Source organism: Ornithodoros turicata, chromosome 2, assembly GCF_037126465.1.
Source record: "Ornithodoros turicata isolate Travis chromosome 2, ASM3712646v1, whole genome shotgun sequence".
Lineage (NCBI taxonomy): Eukaryota > Metazoa > Arthropoda > Arachnida > Ixodida > Argasidae > Ornithodoros > Ornithodoros turicata.
In genome coordinates this window covers 130251886-130273796 of record NC_088202.1, presented here as the reverse complement: position 1 = coordinate 130273796, position 21911 = coordinate 130251886, and the positions used below count along the sequence as shown (strand labels likewise).

The 21911-nt window shown below is 44.3% G+C and overlaps 1 protein-coding gene across 1 annotated transcript in view; it reads right to left on the bottom strand.

Moving 5' to 3' along the window:
• Positions 1-21911, bottom strand: part of LOC135386137 (sortilin-related receptor-like) — a 70162-nt gene that overhangs the window by 37617 nt on the left and 10634 nt on the right. The window contains exons 8-15 of the mRNA XM_064615898.1: positions 17218-17428; positions 14363-14474; positions 14193-14266; positions 11854-11951; positions 8913-9091; positions 8646-8829; positions 7847-8052; positions 4019-4221 (exon numbers count right to left, since the gene is read on the bottom strand). Of these exons, the coding sequence (XP_064471968.1) occupies positions 4019-4221; positions 7847-8052; positions 8646-8829; positions 8913-9091; positions 11854-11951; positions 14193-14266; positions 14363-14474; positions 17218-17428 (1267 nt within the window). The remainder of the gene's footprint in view (positions 1-4018; positions 4222-7846; positions 8053-8645; positions 8830-8912; positions 9092-11853; positions 11952-14192; positions 14267-14362; positions 14475-17217; positions 17429-21911) is intronic.

The window sequence follows — 21911 nt, the reverse complement described above, 5'->3', positions numbered from 1 at the left end:
TCACACGTTTGCATCTACAAACACTTCAATGGAAGAACAGGTGAACGACACTGTACTGCTAAATGTTCAAGCACTCAAGAAGCATCATCGTGGAGAGGTATACTTAGGGCTTGTGCTTTTGGGTTTGATGTTTTCTGAAAATCGGGGGTAGAAATAGGGGTTTTATTTCAGGAACCATAAAACAGGGTAAAGTCAGATGATAAAGCAGATTTTCGTGTGGAAAATAAAAAAGAGAGCGCTTCTCGCATTTTTTATTATCGCACGATGCAGAACAGCTGTGCTGATTGTGCAGTGCTTAGCATTCTCCAGTACCCCTACTGGTGGTTGAACTGGCACTTTACCAAGTCAGTTCTGTGCTTTTTTCGGGTATTACCTGAAGTGACAATGATGCAAACAGGTGTACAAACAGTTTTAACCCTAAACCCTGCACTAGTTATATAAGCTGGGTAAGAGGAGGGTAAAATGGGGTGATGTCATGTGGAACAGCAGATTTCCGGTGGAACATAGAAAAACTCGCTTGTTGCATTTCAGGTGAACACAAGATGCAGAGTTGAATGTGCAGTGCAACTAGTGTCCTCCAGTGCTCATATTTGGTGGCGTGTTTTACGGTTTGGAAAGTTCATCTGCGAGGAATTTTAGTTTTTACCCTAACCAACGAAGATAGAAATCGGGAGGCAGAAACTTTTTTTTTGTTTGTTTGTTTATCATTACAACACGAGGCTCTAATTAAACTCCATCCAAACTCTCATGGTTAAGTCCCTTGCCATACTGTTCTTTTGCTTTTTTCATTTCATTTGCAGAATTCAATTGAAAAGTCAATGCTGTTGTGCTGTTAGTTTTCCAAGGAATGACAATTCTTATTGAGACTGTCTTACATGGACTGTAAGAGGGGGGGAATATGTTTATTATATAAAAAAAGAAAAAAAAAGGTAAGAATGGTCTAATGCTACCACCATACAAGCACCCCGAACAACACGCTTGGTTGTCACCTATGCTCTAAGAAAAATCTGCAAGCAGGCGACCCTCAATTTGTCGAACATACTCTTGTACTGAAGCATGGGTTTCACAGTATATCTGATAAGAGATGAGATTAAAAAATGCAAGAAAGACATTTATTTCAATTTACTTTCATTATGTTGAAACTCTTGCTAAGGCCATGAATGCTCCAAATATATGTCACTTTACATGCATACATGCTTGCATGCTACATTGATTGCAAGACGATCAATATTCACAATAACAAATACGAACGGCAGGTCACCAGAGTACGACTGACCGTTTCCAAAGGGAATCTTGAATTCCTATGTGGGACTTTTGTACCGAAAAGGTGTGAGGGTGCATCATGCATCCTCCTGACGTTCCGTTCCCCTAGTGTCCTACAATTCGCGGAAGGGTGTAACGCCAGACAGTGCGTTGCCAAAGGTGGTCCACGAGCGTGAGGGCGTCAGATATCGCTGTACGAGTACTCAGAACTGTGAACTTTATCGTTATGCGCCGATCCATTCTCCATAGAGACAATGTATATTTTGACGATAAAAGTAAAAACAATCGTTCTACGGGGTATATATCGTTGCACGAGGGATTGTTGTGCGCGGGCTTTACTGTATTTGTTGCATATACAGGATGTTTTTTTTTTTATTCGTTACAGATTTTTTATAAAAAAGCTATGAGATCGGCAGGGATGCCATTTTTGCAATAGAGTTACACGTCAAGGCAGACGTCCTCTTGAAGACAGTATGCGATTACTACATGACTAATTACCTAAAATTTGTTAGTTAACTCTTTAATTTGGGGACTTAGGGTAAAAGCAAGCGTTCAGAGTGAGAGACAATCCTCAATGAAAGTCATTCCACCTTCTAAAGACCCTGAAGCGAGCGCATGCGTTGAAATATTCATTGCCGAATATTGCTATGCAAATGAGGCAAAAGTGAAAGTGCGCAAATCAGATGCGCTTGATTTTTATGATGCGCTTTATTTTATGAAAGAGGAGGGTTCAATCCATGTCAGACGGCCACATGCTTTAGAGCGATGGAGACGATTGGAGCAGGTGCTGATCTGCTGGAGAGATCAACAGCTTTGCGGCCCAGATAAGGCTGCGAGAGCCAAGGACACGCACTTCTCAGGCAAGCAGTATCATTTTCGCCTCATTTGCATAGCAATGTTCGGCAACAGATATTTTAACGCACGCGCTCACTTCAGCGTTTTTAGAAGGTGGAATGACCTTTATCGAGGATTGTCTCTCACACTGAACGCTCGCTTTTACCCGAAGTCCCGCCATTAAAGAGTTCATTAGTGAATTTTAGGTAATGAGTCATCCAGGAGTTACATACTTTCTGCGGGAGGATGTCTACCTGGCCGTATAATTCAACTGCAAAAATGACGTCCCTGCTGATCTCGTAGCTTTGTATATAAAATCTAACGAATTAAAAAAAACACCCTGTATATAGACAATGTGTTTTAGGGTTAAGCCCAGTAAAACCCGTTTTTGACCGCCCGATCTGCATCGTCGTCACCTAGGGTAAAACCCAAAAACCGTCCAAAATGAACATGCCAAGCAGCAAAGTCAGCCATCAATGCCAGCACTGGAGAATGCTAAGCACTGCATATTCATAGGGCCCTGTGTTTTAGGGTTAAACCCAGTAAAACCCATTTTTACCGCCCGATTTGCATCATCGTCACCTAGGGTAAAACCCAAAAAACATCCAAAATGAACTTGCCAAGCAGCAAAGTCAGCCATCAATGCCACCACTGGAGAATGCTAAGCTCTGCATATTCATAGGGCCCTGCGTTTTAGGGTTAAACCCGGTAAAACCAGTTTTTTGCCCCCAAAACCCCAATTTGCATCATTGTCACTTACTGTAAAACCCGAAAACCCCCGAAAACTAACTTGGCAAAATGCCACTTCAGCTAGCTATACAGAAGGCTATGCACTGCCCAGTGACGTCACTAGGGGGGTGTGGGGGGTGCGGTCCGCACCGGGTGAAGCGATGGAAGGGGTGACGCGCCGCACCAATACTGCCGCTTCCTCCCGTTCTCTGCGGCACGATGACGCCAAAAACAACACGAGGAGCTGCAAGGCACTTTTTTTTTTCTGAGTGTGGTGGAATAAGTTTATTTATCGTGAATTGCCTGCTACGGAAATCCTGGTATCCGTTAATGGGGACATGGGGGGGGTGACGGAAAGAGCTCCCGCACCGGGTAACGCGTACCCTAGCGACGCCACTGGCACTGCCCATTCAACACGGCTGTTCTGCATCTTGTGTTCATCAAAAATGCAAAAAGCGCTCTTTTTTATTTCCACCCGATATCACCCGATTTTACCATTTTACGGCTCCTGAAATAAAACCAGATTTTCATTCCCCAAATTTCAAGAAACATAAAACCCGAAAACACAGGGCTCTGTGACATTCAGCACTGCCGATCGCTATCTCGTGTTTGTCTGAAATGCGAGGCTCTCCCTAGCTATTTGCCACCTGAAAATTTCCTCTTCCACCCAATATATAGACAGCCCTCAATTTACGAAGTCCCTCGCTTTATGAACAGTGCCCTCTGGGACAAGGCAGATCCCCTTTCTCATTCCAATCATCTATGAATCCTTCAATTTGACTGTTGACTCTATACCCATTGAGCCAGATTTTACCCTATTTTACAGTTCCTGAAACAAAAAGCAGATTTCCATCCCCAGATTTTGGAAAAACATAAAACCAGAGTACAGAAGGGTCTATGTATATACCGAAAGAGTAGTGGAATGCACGATCAGCCACAACCGAAACCCGGCGCAATAGAACGTCGGGAGGACAATCCGGGGAAGGAGGCTTATCGGAGCTATTAAAGTGTTGTAACGATGATGATGATTATTTGGTGTTTAATGGCATTATAATTCTTGTTCCTTCGTTTCATTCTGAAGAAACAAACGTCGTCGCTCGTATTACATCGTGGACACTACACTGCCTACCTTTTCAACTTGCACGCTCAACAACCAAAGTTCAGTCAAACATGTAAACATGGGAGCACTTACATTAATCTTTGCGACGTCATCACCACAAACCCAATATATGCAGTCTTTGTGATAGTCATAATCAAAGGTGATAATGTTTTTAGCGCCACTGTCGCAAGCAACATCAGCGTTGAGCAATGGTTCCCAGTCTTTTTGTGCAGGCTTGCTGAGCAATACTCTGTTGAGTAAGCTATGATTTCCAAGAATAAGGAACTCTGTATCAGCTGCAACAAAAGTGTTTCGTGCATTCAGTAAAGTAGATTTCAAGAATTCTGAAGACAAAACAAGAAAAAAGTTGAATAAATACACAAATTGTGGGTGCATGTACGTATGTGTATAATTGTACCAAAAGCAAGGAAGTGAAGTGACATGTAGGTATACCAATCCTTGGTTTCTGTGTTGAGTAGTATACCTCAACCAGAGTGTTACCAATCTGTAGCCTTCAAATTGCCTGACTTATCCAGGTTTTCACTGACTATTTCAAGCAAATTCCCTGACCAAGAGAAAAGAGAACTTGGTGCCTGCTCCTACGTTTTGATACAGGTCACTCATAAAACAGATCATTTATTGAATAATTAAATAATACAGATGACTTATCAAGTTTAAACAAACCAAATGCAAATACATGATTATCCTTGGGCAGCTTTCACACGGGCCAACTTTCTGCACCAACTCGTACCAACTTTGCACTTGGTGGGAGTCGTGCTGTACTACCTCGCACTAATAAATTGCATAGCTGAGAAATAATTGTTTTTCAGAAAAGCTAGCCCCACACAAACATACCAATAAGCATTTTTAAGACAATGTTGCTCCCATGGCAAAATAAGCTGACGTAAGTAGATGGGTAGAAATCCAGCGAACCGGTAGAGATGTAGGAAGGGAGTTGCCTCAGGACAGAAGCCGCCGATATTTCGAACAGAGACTGTTCTTCTTCTGGGCACCGTCCTCATCATTGGCATGGTATTTAAAGGGTTAGGTGTGACGTGTTTAAAGGTTCATGCGAATTGTGGGTCAACAGCCCGGAGGGAAGAAAGGTTCCATACGGGTTTCTACGGCCGGAGTGAATGGCTGCTTTGTTAGAGTGTGGAGGGGATTATGTGAACGTAGTGATCTAGGCTACAGACCGGTTACAGAGAAATGGAAGGTTCACGAACACATGGACGAAACGGGACAACCCGTACGGAACTTTTCTTCCCTCCGGGCTGTTGACCCACAATTCGCATGAACCTTTAAACACGTCACACCTAACCCTTTAAATACCATGCCAATGATGAGGACGGTGCCCAGAAGAAGAACAGTCTCTGTTCGAAATATCGGCGGCTTCTGTCCTGAGGCAACTCCCTTCCTACAAGCTGACGTAAGGTTGTGTATGGGCGGCGCTGCCGAGCTGGTTCGTGTGAACACGGAGACGGCACCGTATCGAAGTTTGTTGTAAGACATTGGTTCAAGTTGGAACACAAAGTTGGCCTGTGTGAACTGCTTAATTAAGAGAACAAATTTTTTTTTCCTGCAGTGGGGCGACCTCGTACTGTGCCTCATTTATGACCCTTGTCTTTTTTGTAGGGGTGTGCGAATATTCGAGTTCTCGAATTCGAATCGAATATCAAACGCTCGAACTATTCGATTCACAAATCGAATATCCAATATTCGATTTTTCGAATATTCGACTATTCTACGAATATGAACGACACAACACGAAAGTGGGCTTCACCTGACGCTTCCGTGCATGAGGTGAAGCCTCCTTTACAAAATTGCCCTTGCTGTAGGACCAACACAGGCGGGACAGTGTTTAGTTAAAGAAAAAGTTATTCAAAGCTAGTTTTGTAGACATCGTCTGTGGAAGGGGGGGCGCCCCTCCCACATGCAGTTTAGCGGTTCCGACGAAGGACTTTGATTTGATGTCTGTGAGGTTGCCTTTAAAAAGTTAGGACTCCTGAATAATGACTCCAGCCCATGAACAAGAAGGGTGTCTTAAAGATGTCCTTTATGTCTAAAATTTCAGTAGTGCAACTTCCTAGGGCCAGTGCAAAGAAACTAAAGGGTGTTCATGGCTAAGCTGAGGCAGGATGCCAATTCGTTTGTTTCACAAATGGCCTGTGGTTGTCTAAAACAATTGCAGCCTCATTCGTATAACATGCTACTGCCTGACATAAATTTTGAAATGAAGGTAACCACTCCAGTTCTCCAGTAAGTGTAGGCTCACCTAAAAAGCAGAAAGCACTCATGTAAAATTAAAGAGTAGGGGCTTTAAACAGAAGAATTGCAGGTCTCTCTTGTGAGAGTTCATGCGAGAAAAATTACACTAAAGCCATGGGCTACAAAATGGAAACTTAGTGCGAAAGTCACATATTGTAAATTTTGTACAAATATTCGATATTCGATTCGGTATTCGGAATTTTTTCCTCCCTTCGATTCGATACTCGATTCGACCTAAAATATTCGGATTCGCACACCCCTACTTTTTTTGTTAAAGGTTACTTATTAGCGAGGCCGGCCTACTTTTCTCCCTCTGAGCCTGTTGTATTGTCGAATTCGTAGCAACGTTGCTGCTACGTTGCCGCTAAATCGCACTAATCAAGACTCGCCATTCACTGTGTATCGCTTGCCTGCGATTTTCTCTGACTTCAGCTACTTTTTGGCAACTTCCCCGACAAGCGACTCCAGCGCGTTTACCGTGCCCTCTTGTGCGTAGTTTCCAATTTCACCGGCAATTGCAGTCGTCTCAGTCCGAGCACACGGTGGTGGTGGCGTGGTATTTCTAAACGACCAGCCTGCCTGCCTGCCGGCATGTTGCTCAGGAGGATTGTGTGTCCGGGGCCAACTTCACAGGGAATTGTGCCTGGATCTGACGCCCGGATTCAAACCCGAGTCACCTTCCAGTCTCAGTGTGGAATGCCATCACCATAGCCACTGTGCCGCGGGAGCCGATATCGCTTTTCACAGCGAGCACACGCGTACCCCTTTTCAAAGTGGCCTAAGTAGCTGATGCACCATCATCATCATCTTTTCAAAGTCAGAAGTCGGGAACATGGAGCAGGAGCCCCGTGGTCAGCAACGGCCCATGGAAGGCTGTGCCCTAGTAGAAATCCGGTGAAAAGACACCCCACGTCGATAACATCGCAGTCGTCGTCTGGCTTGAGGAAAAACTGACCTAGCTGGTACTATGTATTTGTCTTGGCATTGAAGGTGGCTGTTGTACTTCCTCGATGTAACAAGGGTAACAACATCTGTGCTCCTTCCATGCGAAATGCTGATATTGCAGGAAGAAACAGTGCAGAATGCATCATGCTCGCCTTTCCTGGACTCAATTGCGCGTCCGAATTCAGCTGTGTGCTGCTTGGGAAATGCTTGTAGATACAGCTTTTCGCTTACACAAAGCCATAACGGGCGATATGCGAGGCAAAACACAGCAAAGGTAGCACAGCCTGCACTTGTCGCCCGGAAACTAAGAACCATGCTGGAAACTATAGTTCCACATACGGAAACTTTCCTGAAAGTGATGTAGATGCTGATCTCAATCGGGCTGAGATTCTATTTACATTTACGTCTGTGTGGCCAGACCGAAAGCAGGTGTTTCGACAGACACAGAGGGGAAACTGCATCTACTGGAAGGCTTGTTCCTTGATCATACAACTGTACAAAACAGTCTAAATCTGGGAGTCCCCCAGTTGGCGGGAGAGTTGGCAGGTATGCAGCTATGATGTCAGTAGTGCAAATTGCATCATTTACCCCAGAGATCTAAAGAAACAGAGCTGTCTCCACCTTGTAGTGAAAAATATGTTCTAAATAATCACCCTAGGTGCTCTTCAAAACCAAACACTATACAAATAGATGAAATTAAAACTCAACTCTTTCGGGGACAAGATATGACTTCAACATCATACTTGAGATGGTCTCCACCCTCACAGGTGTTACCGGAAACTTTGCGGTAACCTTTGCTGTGGTTGTAAAATTTCCCTTCAGAGCAGTCACTGGGGACCTTGTGGGGATCAATGTCGCTGTCAGGATCTCGAATACAGTGTTGTTCCTGCGGGTCTTCCATAAAGCCAAAATCACTGCAAGAATTGCAAAACTATGAAGATGAGAAACCACAATAATTTGCAAGCCATCACCGTGATTCAATTAACATCAGAAAGTATACCTTAAACTTCACAGAACACCTTGAAAGGTAATCAAGATCTTTCTTGCAAAATGTGATTGCAGGTTTGCAAAGGCACTAGACTTCCTCAATGTACTTTTAAATAAGCAGTTGTTAAACAGAATGGTGCATCTGTCGTTATTAATATAAACTTAAGTTCTGAGTGCATTTTATTTGAAAGAGATAGCTTAGACTTCATTTGTTGACAGACCACAATGGTTTAAGTTAAACGCCACAAAACAGCATGCATGCTGCCTGTGCTTCATATTTTCACCAAGGTGAGAAGTTGGGCTATAGTTGGTACATTTGATGCATACTGAAAAACGTGCTGAAAAGACACGGACAAAGACGAGACGAACAGGACGTGCCCGTCCTGTTCGTCTCGTCTAGTCTAGTCTTGTCTAGTCTAGGCCTAGTCTTTGTCCGTGTCTTTTCGGTGCATTTTTCAGTATGCTTCATATTTTCTCGAAATGAAACACTAACACACAGAACACTGTTTGTAGTACTTACCACTCATAGTCTGCACGTGTACAAGGACAGTTGTGAACTGTCTTAGGACGTTTGTAGTCTCGACCATTGTAGCAGCGAGAGTGTGGAATCCGAACTTCAAATTCTTCCCTGCGTCCGAGAAGACAAGCTCCATTGTTGCCCTTAGGTGACCAGGACTTGTAGTCGTCAGCAGTGCACTCGTACTCTATTGGAAGGATACAAGGTGAGAAACAGACAGCCCAATCACATTTGGAATAAATGTATTATTTCAAAATTGAATTAACTCACGAAAGGCATTGCGCATGTCAACCTTTATTAGAAGCCACTCGTGCACATTAGGCTTCGATCCAAAGAGTGTAAATACGGCAGTCTTTTCCCCTGGCTCAGTCAGCAGCCCATACACCCGAATCGGTTGGTTGTTCGGCATTGAAATTTCCGACCACTGCTCTCCCATGTCAAGGGAATACCTGATAGTGAAGGGTTCAATTGCAATTAAGGGGGGGAGTGAACAATATGGCCCATATTATGTATTGTAATACAAATACATAATAACTTGCAAGAACTCAGCATTATAATATTAAGTCATATCTTGACTCTGAGGTATCGTAACGCATAATACTAATACTTCTGTGTATTGTGCGAGTAACATTGGTAGTGGTAATGCACTGATACTCAACAGTGGGTCATCGAAAACGAGAAAGCAGAAACACACAATTTCTGTACTACTTGAGACAGTCATTCTTCGATCACCATTCATTTTAGGCAGATAGTAGGTGCCCTGTTTGTGACCAAACGTTAGTGGGACACAGGCTTGGAGGTGACATTTCCTAGGTAGGACTTGAGACCTCTCAGTATGTATTACACCTTCTAGAGTATCATAATTAAAACAAATAATATTACCGTATTTTCACACGTATTAGCCGCACCGCAGATAAGCCGCAGGAGTCGTTTTTAGATACATTTTGAAAATTTTTTTGCAGATAAGCCGCACTCGCAGATAAGCCGCGGGTAATACGACGCGACTGCTTTGTGCGCTAAACCAGTGATGCACATACAAAATCAATAGAGACTTTATCGCTATGAAAACGGGTATCATTTATTCGACAGAAAAAAGGCTAACATGAGAAATATTACAGAGCGGCTCACTAAGACATGTTCCAGAAGACATGATTCACTGTCACCCCTTTTGTTAAAGCTGCGTGGGGGAATGTATCCGGAAGGTCAGACCACTCGAATATGGACTCGTCCCTGTTCGGTATTGTTCGTGCAATGGCAGGGCGGTCCTGTTGAAACATGACGCACTGTCTGCCCTTTCGTTTCATCCAGGGTATTGGGAAAATACTCAGGGAAAGATAGTCATCAGATAAGCCGCACCCGCGCATAAGCCGCAGAGCGTCCGTGAAAACAAAAAATCTCGCATAAGCCGCGGCTAATACGCGTGAAAATACGGTAAATTATATAATTATTATTATATTATATTATTAACTGAACTAAATTATTATTTATTATATTAAAAACAAAGTTGCTGCAATGTATATTTATTAGAAACCTGACATCCCAATACTAGTTTACACGACCTCTCGCTGCATATTTTCCAGTTTGTAACCCTCTTCAGTGTAAAGTAAAAATGAAATGAAAATATGTGAATATACAAGTAGTACTCAAAAGTACAGGTGCTTGAAGATTAAAACTTTCAAACACGAACCGAATGTGAGTAATCTGCAAAATTGCCGAATTGAATATCGAATCCAATTTCGAATATCACATTGTAGAATAAATGCTAAGGGAAGTGCATCAGGATGAGAGCCACCGATCTTTCAAACAGAGGCTGTTCTTCTGAGCACCATCCTCATCATTAGCATGGTATTTAAAAGAGCACATGTAGCAGAGCAAGCGTTTGGGCTGGTTGGTTCATATTGGATTAAAAACAATTAAAAAAACCCAGTGCTGGGTAAGACGAGGACCTTGTCCTTTTATCCTCTGTCCTCGTCCTACCCAGCACTGGAGGTTTTTAATTGTTTTTAATTAAAAGAGCAATGAGGTGAGATTTAACATCACTAGAAATCCTGCCCCATCTGCCCTCCACAAGTCAACATGCAAAATATTTTCGCTCGGTGGCGAGTTATAGCTGTGCAATCGAATTCGCAAAAAAAAATGATCATAGAAAGCAGCCGCGGACGGCTGACACGATGCTTCTTGCCTTATTTTTTCGTTTTTTTCTTCGCAGTTCACGCACCGCTTATACATGCTTGAGCTGTGTCGCCGTACGTCACTGGTCACGTGAGTCGAGTAACATACATCACGACGTCCTCTCGTTCTGCAATGCGCTCTTTTCAAGAGGAGAAGGGTTTTTCGAAGGTGTGCAGAACAGAGCCCTAGCGCTTGCCCTGTGTGTGTAGATCACCGGGCCAAAATGGCCCGGGTCAAGCCGGGCCATTTTTTGATGGGCCGGACCTTCATATTTTTATGCGGCCCGACCCGACCCGACCCGGTGACCCAGTGACTAGAGACCGGCCCGACCCCGAATCTAAGCAAATAGAGCCCGGCCCGGCCCGGCGACCCGGCGAGTAGATCCCAGCATAGTATTTCCAGTCACGACGTACGCATTTCTGGCGATTATCAAACAAATTCGTCAGTAAATTTATAAGGAGAGAAGACAAACATACAAGTGATGGCGGTTTAACACCATAACTGCACCAGACCAAATTAAGTCCAGAACGTACGCGGGCATGGGCGTTATCGTTATACTGTCAAGATTTTGTGGAGGTAGAGGATGCCGTCGACAAACGCCTTCTCCCAGTCCATACCCCTCTCACCAAGCTTTGCCAAGTGATTGTGAAATACGTGAGGAGTGAGGAGCAATGTAATGTGGCTTTCAGAATGTTCTAGAGGGTCGAATCATATGCCAATTGCAGTATCCCTTGCTTGTCTTTGCAAAATATGCACAGGAATGACACAAGCGCATGATGATATGAACTAATGCATCTCCATTGTGTGGAATTAGCTGCGTGGCCTGGCCGGGCCTGACTCTCGGAAATATTTTTGTCGGGCCGGGCCCGGGCCCACGCTGGTGGCGTATTTTAACGGCCCGGACCCGGCCCGGCCCGGAGCACACAGCCAATAACAAGCCCGGCTCAGCCCACAGGCCGGGTCGGGGGCCCGTGCCCGTGCAGGGCTCTACGGAGCATGAACAACTACCGTGTACACTGAAATCAGAAAAAATGCTTACTTTATGGTTGCTGTCTCTCCTCCAGCAGCATAAAATTCTGTGGCGACAATCACACCACCAAAGTCAGCGAACGAGTACAAGTAGTTTCCATATAAGGCCTGCATAAAAAAATGCATCATGAAAGTAAGGAAAATTGGTCACAGTAGAGGCCACAGTTACCTCACTGTAATGTGAAGTACAACATAAGCTACAACCTGCTGGGGTTCCTCATCCTGAAATACTAGTTTCTGCTGCATTCTCTTCATGCACATTCGGGGGGGGGGACTTTACATGGGAGAGAAGGATTTCCACTCATTTCACTCTCCCAAATGCACTACCAAATGTACCGTTTCAGGGGGTTTGAACCTTGAACCGTGAACCTTCGACCACAAAGTGAACATTGCAGATGGCTAGCCTAGTTGCTTGTGTTCTCAAAAGATGGTGCACGTCACGTCAGGGTTGCCGCATCTCGAGTCGGCAAATTTTGCTTGGCACAGCAATCCATGAAATTAGATTGCTAAAAAAATGCTCAATGTACACCAGAGCTATTACATAACTGAAGTCAAGATGAAAAACCCCTAGAGTAGGGAGACTACGAACAACGTCCCCTAGCCTCAGGGTTTTTTTTTCATTGTAAGTTCTAGTCACCAGCTCGCTTGCTTCCTAGCCATTCTTTCAATATCTGAAGTGTCCAATTTACAAATTTTCAGAGAAGCACAGTTAAATCTTACAGTCCCTTTGAAGAAAGGAGCACCCTTTCTACAAAATTTGTACAGCGCTGGACAAAAGTTTACGGAACACACTCCGGCACATTTCTTCCTCAGAGCGATACGCTAGCAGCGAACGGTACCGTACGGACTTACGAACAGGTGACTGGGTTACCTAGGCACATGTCCGCAAGTCCGTACGGTCCTATTCACTGTTACCGTGTCACGCTGAGGATGGAATGTGCCCGAGCGTGTTCCGTAAACTTTTGTCCACCACTGTAAATGACACCATTTTGTCTGAGTCCCAGTAAAAATAGTATCAGCAAGAACTCAGTGCATTTGGCATGTCCAAGAGTGTACGACTAATGTTGTTATGTATCACATTTTCCTTCTGTGCCTCCTGTGATGCACATGTAGTTCTAATGACCTGTTGGGGGAGCAGTAGAGGGATTACTCCCACATAACAGCAAGCTAAACGTTCCTGAGGCCAAATGGTAACAGCGGAATTGATAGAACACTCTGTTTGGCCATCCCGTCCGTCCGTGTGATGTTTCAAGCAGAACTGACGATGGGTGACTGCATGCTCCATTGTTACCTCCCTATCTGTGCGGCAGATGGTCCGCCACGGATGCTCCCCTGTCCGATCACAGAGGCATCTATGTAAGACTAATGCTGCATTGTTGAGGTTTTCTGCTTCACTGTGGTTGCATTGTCAGGGTTTTTGGTGGTTTTGGTGTTGGTTCGCTAGGGTTGTGGCTCGCGTCGGCCATGGAGGATGTAGTTGGGATTGTTTACCGTGCTGAAGGGATGGCGTTGTTTGCCACAGTATACAGTTCCCTGGTGGAAGGGGCATACTGCATAACTCATGCTTCATAGTCATTCACGTTACTAGCACTGTCATGTCCTGTGGGTGGAGGATGTCATGGTGGTCAAGTGAATGTCGGGGGTAGAGTCACCGGTCAGGAGGGGACATGACGGAGTGGTAATGCTGGCTTGATGGCATGGTCTTGCTTGTCTGGGGTCACCAATCATGTCGGAGGAGCAGTAGAGGGACCTGCCACATGATCGCAAGCTAGAACATTCTTGAGGTGAGATGATAACAGTGGCGAGAGAATGTTTCGCATGTCTGTCTGAGGCTATGGTTCGAGTCATACTGATGATGTGTGGTCGCATACTGAATTGTCTAGTTGTCGTCTGTGTGGCAGGGTCAGATGGTCCACTACAGACTCTTGGAAATGACAAACTACAGGTGCATGTGAAGATCAGGCACTTGGCATTTCTGGGTGCACAAAGCAATGTGCACACTAAGCATGCTCAAACATCCAAGCATTTTTTTTTTTTTTAATATTATTCATTTTGCTTTTGTTTCAAATTAAAGCTCCTGCTGCTTACTATTTGTTACGCCCACGCGTGCACGCACACACGCGCACTAAATTCTGCAGTCATTTTACTGCAATGCAACGATAATCTCTAAGAAAATCGGGGGAAGCGCCTTGCCAGTTCTCTTCTGAACAACAAAAGAAATTAGTAAAATGTTACAACGAATAGAAACTAATATGACCCCAATTATTCCATACAGAACACAAGTGTGCAGTATAAATGCTACGCATTCAAACTGTCCTTATCTGCCTCTAAAAACACGACAGCACTTACTTCTCTCCAAGTTACACCCGCATCATGAGAAACATAGAGACTTGGACGACCCTTCAAGGATGTCCCGATGACGCCTGGGCATCATGAAAAATGAGAGGAAAAAAACACTTACAAGATGCAACAATAACGGTGCACGGGAAACCTGGCAAAATGATGCAGCTAGAACTCACCCATTGCCAACACGAGGCCTGCTCCTGATTCCTCTGACAAGATAGGCATACTTCTTGAACCAGAGTACATGATGCTGAACTTTTGCGTCAGGTGCAGTGAACATCCAGCATTCTTGGAGGAGAATATCATACAACAAGTCTGATGAATGGAGCTTGAAATGCTACCTACTAGTATCACATTTCACATGTAAACTCAGCCATAGTTTCTCACTCTCAAGTTTCTGATTACTGGTTCACTACAGCTGAAAATAGCGGGCCTGTCTCTCCTCCAATGTTTCTTGTGTTCAGCGTTCCTTCCAAATTCCTATCACATGACATCATTCTTTGTCTAAGCACAAGATTACCTATCTAACATTTTGGGCAGAGATATCGTCAGCTCTGTCCCTGTCTTCATGCATTCCACTGGTGAGGGGACAGGTTAGTTGCTAGAATAACCACATCACGTTTTATGCATATAGAGTCGCCGACCGATATTTCTGGCTCCAAAAATTATGACATGACAATTTCTCTGACAAAACTCTTGGCACTGTCAAACGCCCCATAGAGCCAATGTATTTTCACGTTTTATATTTATTTCGGACTGCGTTTCGGATGGACTGCCCAGGTTTTCACACTTATTTTGCTCCAAGCATGCTTATTTGTTCTGCAGACTCATTAGAGTGTGTTTTGGGACTCGATATTTCAGACCACGCCACGAAGGGAAGCCGACCCAGCGCATGCGTGCACAAAGGTGGAGCTTAGTAGTGTGTGCATTGCTTCTCTGTTTCAGATGCATTCCAAAACTTCAGGATAGCCAATGGAATGTCATCAAGTGAAGATGATCAGAAAATGATCAGATGGGGACAACAACGTTAAGTTCTGCCCAGAACTAACTGATAATGGCATCGTCGGCCTGGTTCTCGATTCAGACGACAGTGGCAGCGACAAAAAGGTTTCTGTTGCGCCCCCGTCAACCACTGCAATCCTTACGGCCGTTACTCACGCTCATGGAAGTGCATCACGACAACGGTGCGCTTGCAGAAATTCGCCGCGATGCGTCGTCCCATCTGCGCGGCGAAGCAAACTCGTGTCGACAGTTATTTCAAGCCTGTGTGTAAGTGCTCAAATTTAGTTTTTTTTTAAATATTGCAGATTTAAGCCTCTGTCTGAAATGTCTGAAAATTCCCACCGCACGATAAATTCGGACTGATTTTGTGGCCAATTCAAGTCCGAAAAATCGTTCGGAGACAGTACATCACAAATAGTCTTTTTCCCTTTGCAACATGATGCTCTTTTGACGTCAAAATAACAGGAGCTTTGGATAGAAAGTAGAAGTGGAAAAAACAGAAAAGTAATGAAGTTCCCAAGTTGTCATTCTGGCATTAAAAATTTGTATCACAGACGTTCAACTTTTTCTGCTCCATGCACCCCTTGTGCCTTTCATCAAAGCGTTATCCTCCCCCCCCCCATATTAACTCTAAAGCTATGGGAAGCTTTCACCTACGCCACATTGTGACGTGGAAGTGACGTAGAATGCTCGTAAGCTCCTCCCACTGGTGGTCACTTTTTGTGCGAGCGGCATTGAAAGATGACAAACTGCTCAATTTTTCAATCCGACAACCATAGTTTTCATAAAAGAAAACCTGAGATCGACAATGACGAAGTGTCTTCGGGATAAAAAAAGGGTACGGACGCGACCGGATTTCAAAACACCATTCAAGGCTTCGTTTTCGAGCAAATGCTAGATCTCGGCAGATGCGCCGAAGAAGTGACCACCACCATGGTGGCCAAACGAGTTCGTTTGAAGTCATGTGAAAACACCCTATGTACACGCATAAAAATTTAAGGTATTTTATTGCTTCTTCCGAGTTTCTTGAAAGTGCTGTTTGTGGCGAGCGACACTGCCACTACATATCACATCCACCTCTAGGTCTATGTAACGAAGTAGAAAACAGAAAGCCCAGCGAACCGGTGGAAAATTCTAAGGGAAGAGCCCCAGGACAAGAACTGCCGATATTCTGAACATACTGTACAAGTGGTTAAATTCGCGGGCTCAATAATTTGCGAATTTGCGAGGAGCCAGGATCAGGCAATTATTCGCGGGACCTACAATTTGCGGCACCGCACTGCGTCGCCCTCGCACGGGGCGTCTTTGCGACTTTCCACCTTGAACTGAAAAAAAGGACAACATCCCTGGACAATAACCCATTTCGTCCCTTTTAAGCCCTTCCGCCTCAGAGCGCTACAGTGAGGGGTCATTGCCGAATTTCCGTGCCTCCCGTCATTCTTGTGTCTGCATCGACGCAGCCAGCATCGTGACAGCTTCGTATTTTTCAACTCATTACCGACATGTTCTTGCTCCGGTACTTGAAGCCAACGTCGCCGCGTCCTCCTCCTTCAACCAGCCACCACGTGCATGGGCTGCTCTGAGAGTGCCGTCCTCCGTACGGAAGGCGACAAACTTTTCCTGCTGCCAATGAACGTGTCTCTCGCTCGAAGTCGCTGATCGGCACAACCAGAAGCGTAGACGTGGCAACTACAACAACTGAAGTCCTGAAAGGTCCTGACAAGTCCTGAAGTCACGTGCAGAACTCAAAAGCGCTGTATAAGGGCGTAATAAACCCCGTACGTAAGATGTATCAGCGTCCAGGGCTTCATTTCTTCCTCGTATTTTTCTGTCATTGCCTGGAATATTTCGCGGGACTTTAAATTCGCGAAAAAGAAAAGGGCGTTCGCCAATTTCGCGAAAAATAGGTCCCCGCGAAAATTACTACCCCTACAGTACACGTTCTTCCGAGCCCAGAAGAACAGTCTCTGCGGCTCTCGTCTTGGGGGTTCTTCCCTGTGTAACGGGGTAGCTATTTAAGGATACTCACCAGCTCACACTTTACTGGAGATCCATCATGATGGTACGGAGGGGGTTTTATAGGCTGCCACGATCCACCTTTATCAAAAGTTATCAACGAGACTAGGTCGTCGTGCATCCCAAATGGATGCTCATCAGCTCCAGATGCAGGACGAACTTGCGTTGCAATGTATACACCACGTACCCCTTTGACTCGATGCAAGTCCAACTCAGCATCTTTCCTGAACAAGCACACGGTACGCCATTTAATCGTCTCATAGTACATCTTGTCTTTGCAGGAGAGACATGTTACCAAAAGACAAATATGGATTAGAAGTTAAAGAAAATGCAATACCAGACACATCAATACAGTACAGTAAAAGTCATTTTAATGTCACGATTTGCATCATCCTTACTTGGAATAAAATCCGAAAAACACCAAAACTTGCAAAAGTTAATTCACGCACCAATACAGGCACAGGCGAACACTTAGCACCATACATTCAGCACAACCACGGGATCATCTTGTGTTAATCTCAAATGTGAGAAGCATTTTTTTCCCTTTCCTTTCCTTTAAATTTTGCACCTGAAAACCTGGTTTTCCATCTGATATTGCCCAACTTTACCCTATTTCACAGCTCCTGAAATAAAACTTGAGTTTCAGAACCATAAAAACCTTAAAACACAAGGTTATTCATACATTAATATTAAAACGGGTAGGAGCAACTAAGGTTTATTCGTACGAGAACCTTTATGCAAAAGGCTGTACTTCTTCAGGTTACACAAATACATTTGCACTACAGGTTATGGGCTGATAGAGCTGCTGATAAACAAACTTGGCGGAACACCTGCCTAACACTGAGGGCGCTGGGGACATACTTGATGCTTTAAAAGCGGGCACGCGACAAACGCAGTGAATCTTTCTCTGTTGAGGAGCAACTGCGACACACAACTGGTTTGGGTAATAAACCTTGTTATTGTTCTACTTCTGTTGTTCTGTTTCTGCTGTGCTGCATTTTCCTCTGCTGCTAGACAGACTGCCTACGCCCCAAGAGTGGGAACTTTGGTTCCCACAAGGTATATATAACCAAACAAACAAAGGTACAATAAAAAAATTAACTGGCGATTTAGCGGTAAATGCGACAGAAATGTGTTAGCATTAACCGCCTTTTCCGGTCCATACTTGACTTCCGGGTATCCACTTCCGGTTTAAACCCAACTTCCGGTTGTCCACCTCCAGTCAATGCTTGAGTCCCGGTTTGACACTTTCAATTACGACATGTAAGTCCATTTCATTGACCTTTAATTAGCCTCAATTACTTTCAATTACCCTGTACTTAACCTTTAATTAATTACAGGGTATTTAATTAGGTAATGTTAAATTCCCTTAGTTACATTTATAAGTATGTTTACTTGCATTAATTACTCTCAATTCCCCTTTGACATTAATTACCTTTAATTACATTTCATTACCTTCGGTATAACATGCAGTTACCTTCGGTATTCTTTAATTTCATTTAATCTTTCTCTTAATCACATATATCTTACATTCATTACCTTTAAACTCAACTTCCTTGTCTTAATTACCTCTAATTACTCTTATTAATTACCCTAGAGTACTTCAATTTCAAATCATTTGCCTCTGTTTACATTTACCCTCTTATATCCCCTTTGCATGTCCACTTATACCGCCGTCTCGGTGAGGCTTCATCTCACACACAGACACACACAGATACATACAGCTTTTTCCATTTTGACACTCCTAATGCTAACGCATTAAAACAGGTTTCCAGAACCAAGTAAATAGAGAAACCAGACAGGAATACAAAGAACCAGATGAGCAACCGTCACACGAAAAGCCAGAAGGACAAACGGTGCGAGAAAAATAGACATTCAGAGAATTGGGGTTCAAAAGGCTATCAACCCAGTGGGCGTGGCTGGGACCACCGAACCACCGAAAGCCCATGTGCGGGTCCGGAGCCGTTGGGCGCCAATTATGGGAACCAGTTCCCATTCCCTAGGCTGCGCGCCCCCATCCAGCCCGTGGACGAACACAAGACAAGTCAGTCAAACATCTAAAGGTTTATTTCATACCTGGCCAAACTAAGGCAGCTACCTCAGCAGCACTCCCCTCGATCGTATGGCTCACCAATTACCCGTTCGCGCGTCACTCCTTTTCCACCCTTGGGCAACCGCGCCCTCCCTGGTGGCTTCTTCGTCGCCCTCTACTGACGCCCCCTATAGTCTCCATAAGGTTCAAAATTTTCTTCTTCAAAACCACAGGGATTAAACGTGCACGGCGGTCCCCTGCAGTTGTTCAACCTATACAGTAGAACCCCTTTGTAGTAAACTCTCTGGGACCATGATGAAATTTTACTAGATCAGGAGTTTTATTATATCAGGTGTGCCATTGAATGTATGGAATTCTATCGGGACCGCAGTTCTCGTTTACTATAAGCAGAGATTTACTACAAGAGGAGTTACTATAAAGAGGTTCTACTGTAATCTAGCTCGAAGCTACTACAATTAGTAACTCCCCATGCTTGTCATTATTTATCCGCCAGTGTGCATTCTTGGCTCCATATTCTCTTGAGCCGCTAAGGTCACTTGGGTCTTCCCACGCAATGCAACAAGAGCTCTGTGTTCCACGCACACGGCTAGCCACACACCTGTGACCTCACTTTCACCACCGAACCTTTTGAACCCCAATTCCCCAAAATGTCTCGTTTTCCCGCATCATTTGTCCTCCTAGCTTTTCATGTGGCAATTGCTCATGTGGTTCTTTGTATTCCTGTCTGGTTTCTCTATTTACTTGATTCTGGAAACCTGTTTTTATTGCACCTTCATTTGTTTGGTTATATATAGGGAGTGACTTTTTCGGGTTAAACCCGATTCCACCCAGTTATTCCCCCCGAACTGACCTCCGTCCAATTCGGGTTAAACCCAATTTCTCCCCGAATTCCAGTCACTATGAAATCCTCAAGTGACATTTCCACTGAAGACGAACAAAGGTCGCCATGTGTAACACATGTAAAAATGGGTCACTTATGTTCCTAGCAATACACCCACGTGTGTCAACACTGTCTATGCCTTCGGGGATTACCGCTGGAAGGTCACGATCCCGCAAAAAAAAAAACAAGAGAGATTAGGAAAGGACTTAATAGACAAGAGGAGAAGACAAAAACACCCGATAGCACCCGAAGGCACAATTGTTGCCCGATTTCTGTCCGAATCAGATTTAAAAAATAGCGCCCGATTTTCACCCCCCGAATCTGAGAAAGGCATTTAACCCGAAAAAGTCACCCCCCTAGTTACATACACCTGTATCGCAGGTGTATTTGTGTAACCTGAAGAAGTGCAGTCTCTTGCACCAAAGTGCACATTAGAATAAACCTTAGTTGCGCCTAAAGCGCTCTAATATATTACGTTTCTGATTCCCTCACCACAGGCTCCTTGACAGTGTGTTTCTTTTTTTTTTTTTTTTTTTCCCATTCTGACGTATTAATAGATTTTCATATTATCATAGACAGCTTAACTGGGGAAGATGTGGGTGACGTCAACAAGTTGGGGCCGCCACGTTGGTGTCACCACAAGGCGTTATGTGCAGTAGCTTGCTACTGATAGCTTTGCTGATATAGTACATAGTAGTCAAGGATGCGTGAATTATGTGTGATTACAGCACAGTCGAACCTCGTTACAACAAACTGGGATACTACGAATTTTTGCTTATTACGAAGTTCTACATGAAAGAATTGATGTTCTGAGGCTGGAGCAACATAGAAGGGACAAATACATACAAAGCCTCAAATCAGAACATCCTCAGAACATCAATTCTTTCATGTTCAACAGTTGCAGCCTGCGTCGATACCGTCGTATGAATGTGTGTATGAGTGGGCAAAAATGTAAGAGTGAAAGGAGGATGATTGAGAGACAGTGGCTGGTTTGTCCCTTCAGATGACGCACCCTGGAAGTCGCTGAGGAGGCGTGTTAGCTTAGCTCAATTGGTAGAGCCCTGGACCGGTAATCCAGAAGATGTGGGTTCGAGTCCTACAGCTGGCTAACCTTTTCAGCGACTTTCATCTTTCAATGAAGTTCTATTTCAGTTTGGTTGGTCGCGCTTTGTTTCTATGGAGATCCCTTTTTTGCAATGAGTCCATCTTCCCAAGGGTCCTCGGAATCTTCGGTTACAACGAAGTGACTTCGCATCCCGTTGCGAAGAATTCATAGGGTTCTTAGTTTACGGGTTACACCCAATTTTTCACTATAGTTCCCCCCCGAACAAATTTTCGGGTATTCGGGTAAAACCCGATATCTACCCGAAATCCTTGTGATCCTTAAACTTGTCATTCTCGGTAAACCGTCGGAAAAGTGAATCCTGATATCGGGAAAGAGAGGTATTTGTGGCAACCTATTTGTCCTCCTTTTATGATTCCCTCCTGCAGGAATCGAAGATGAGCTTTTGTGGAGCTCGGGCAAGTGTTTGAATACCGTGGTCATTCACTGCCCCTGTTCCGAGCGCAAAATATTGTTTCTCAACACAGCAGTGGCTTGTTTCATATGCCTCTCGTTTCACCCGAAAATTCCCGGTGACATATCAAACAGAGATCATAGCGCCTGATTTCTCCCTGAATTCTGGTGTTTAAATAGCCCCCGATTTTTCCCTTCTGAATTTGCAAAATCATAAAACCCGAAAACGAAGAACCCTGAGAATTCAGGATGCGATAA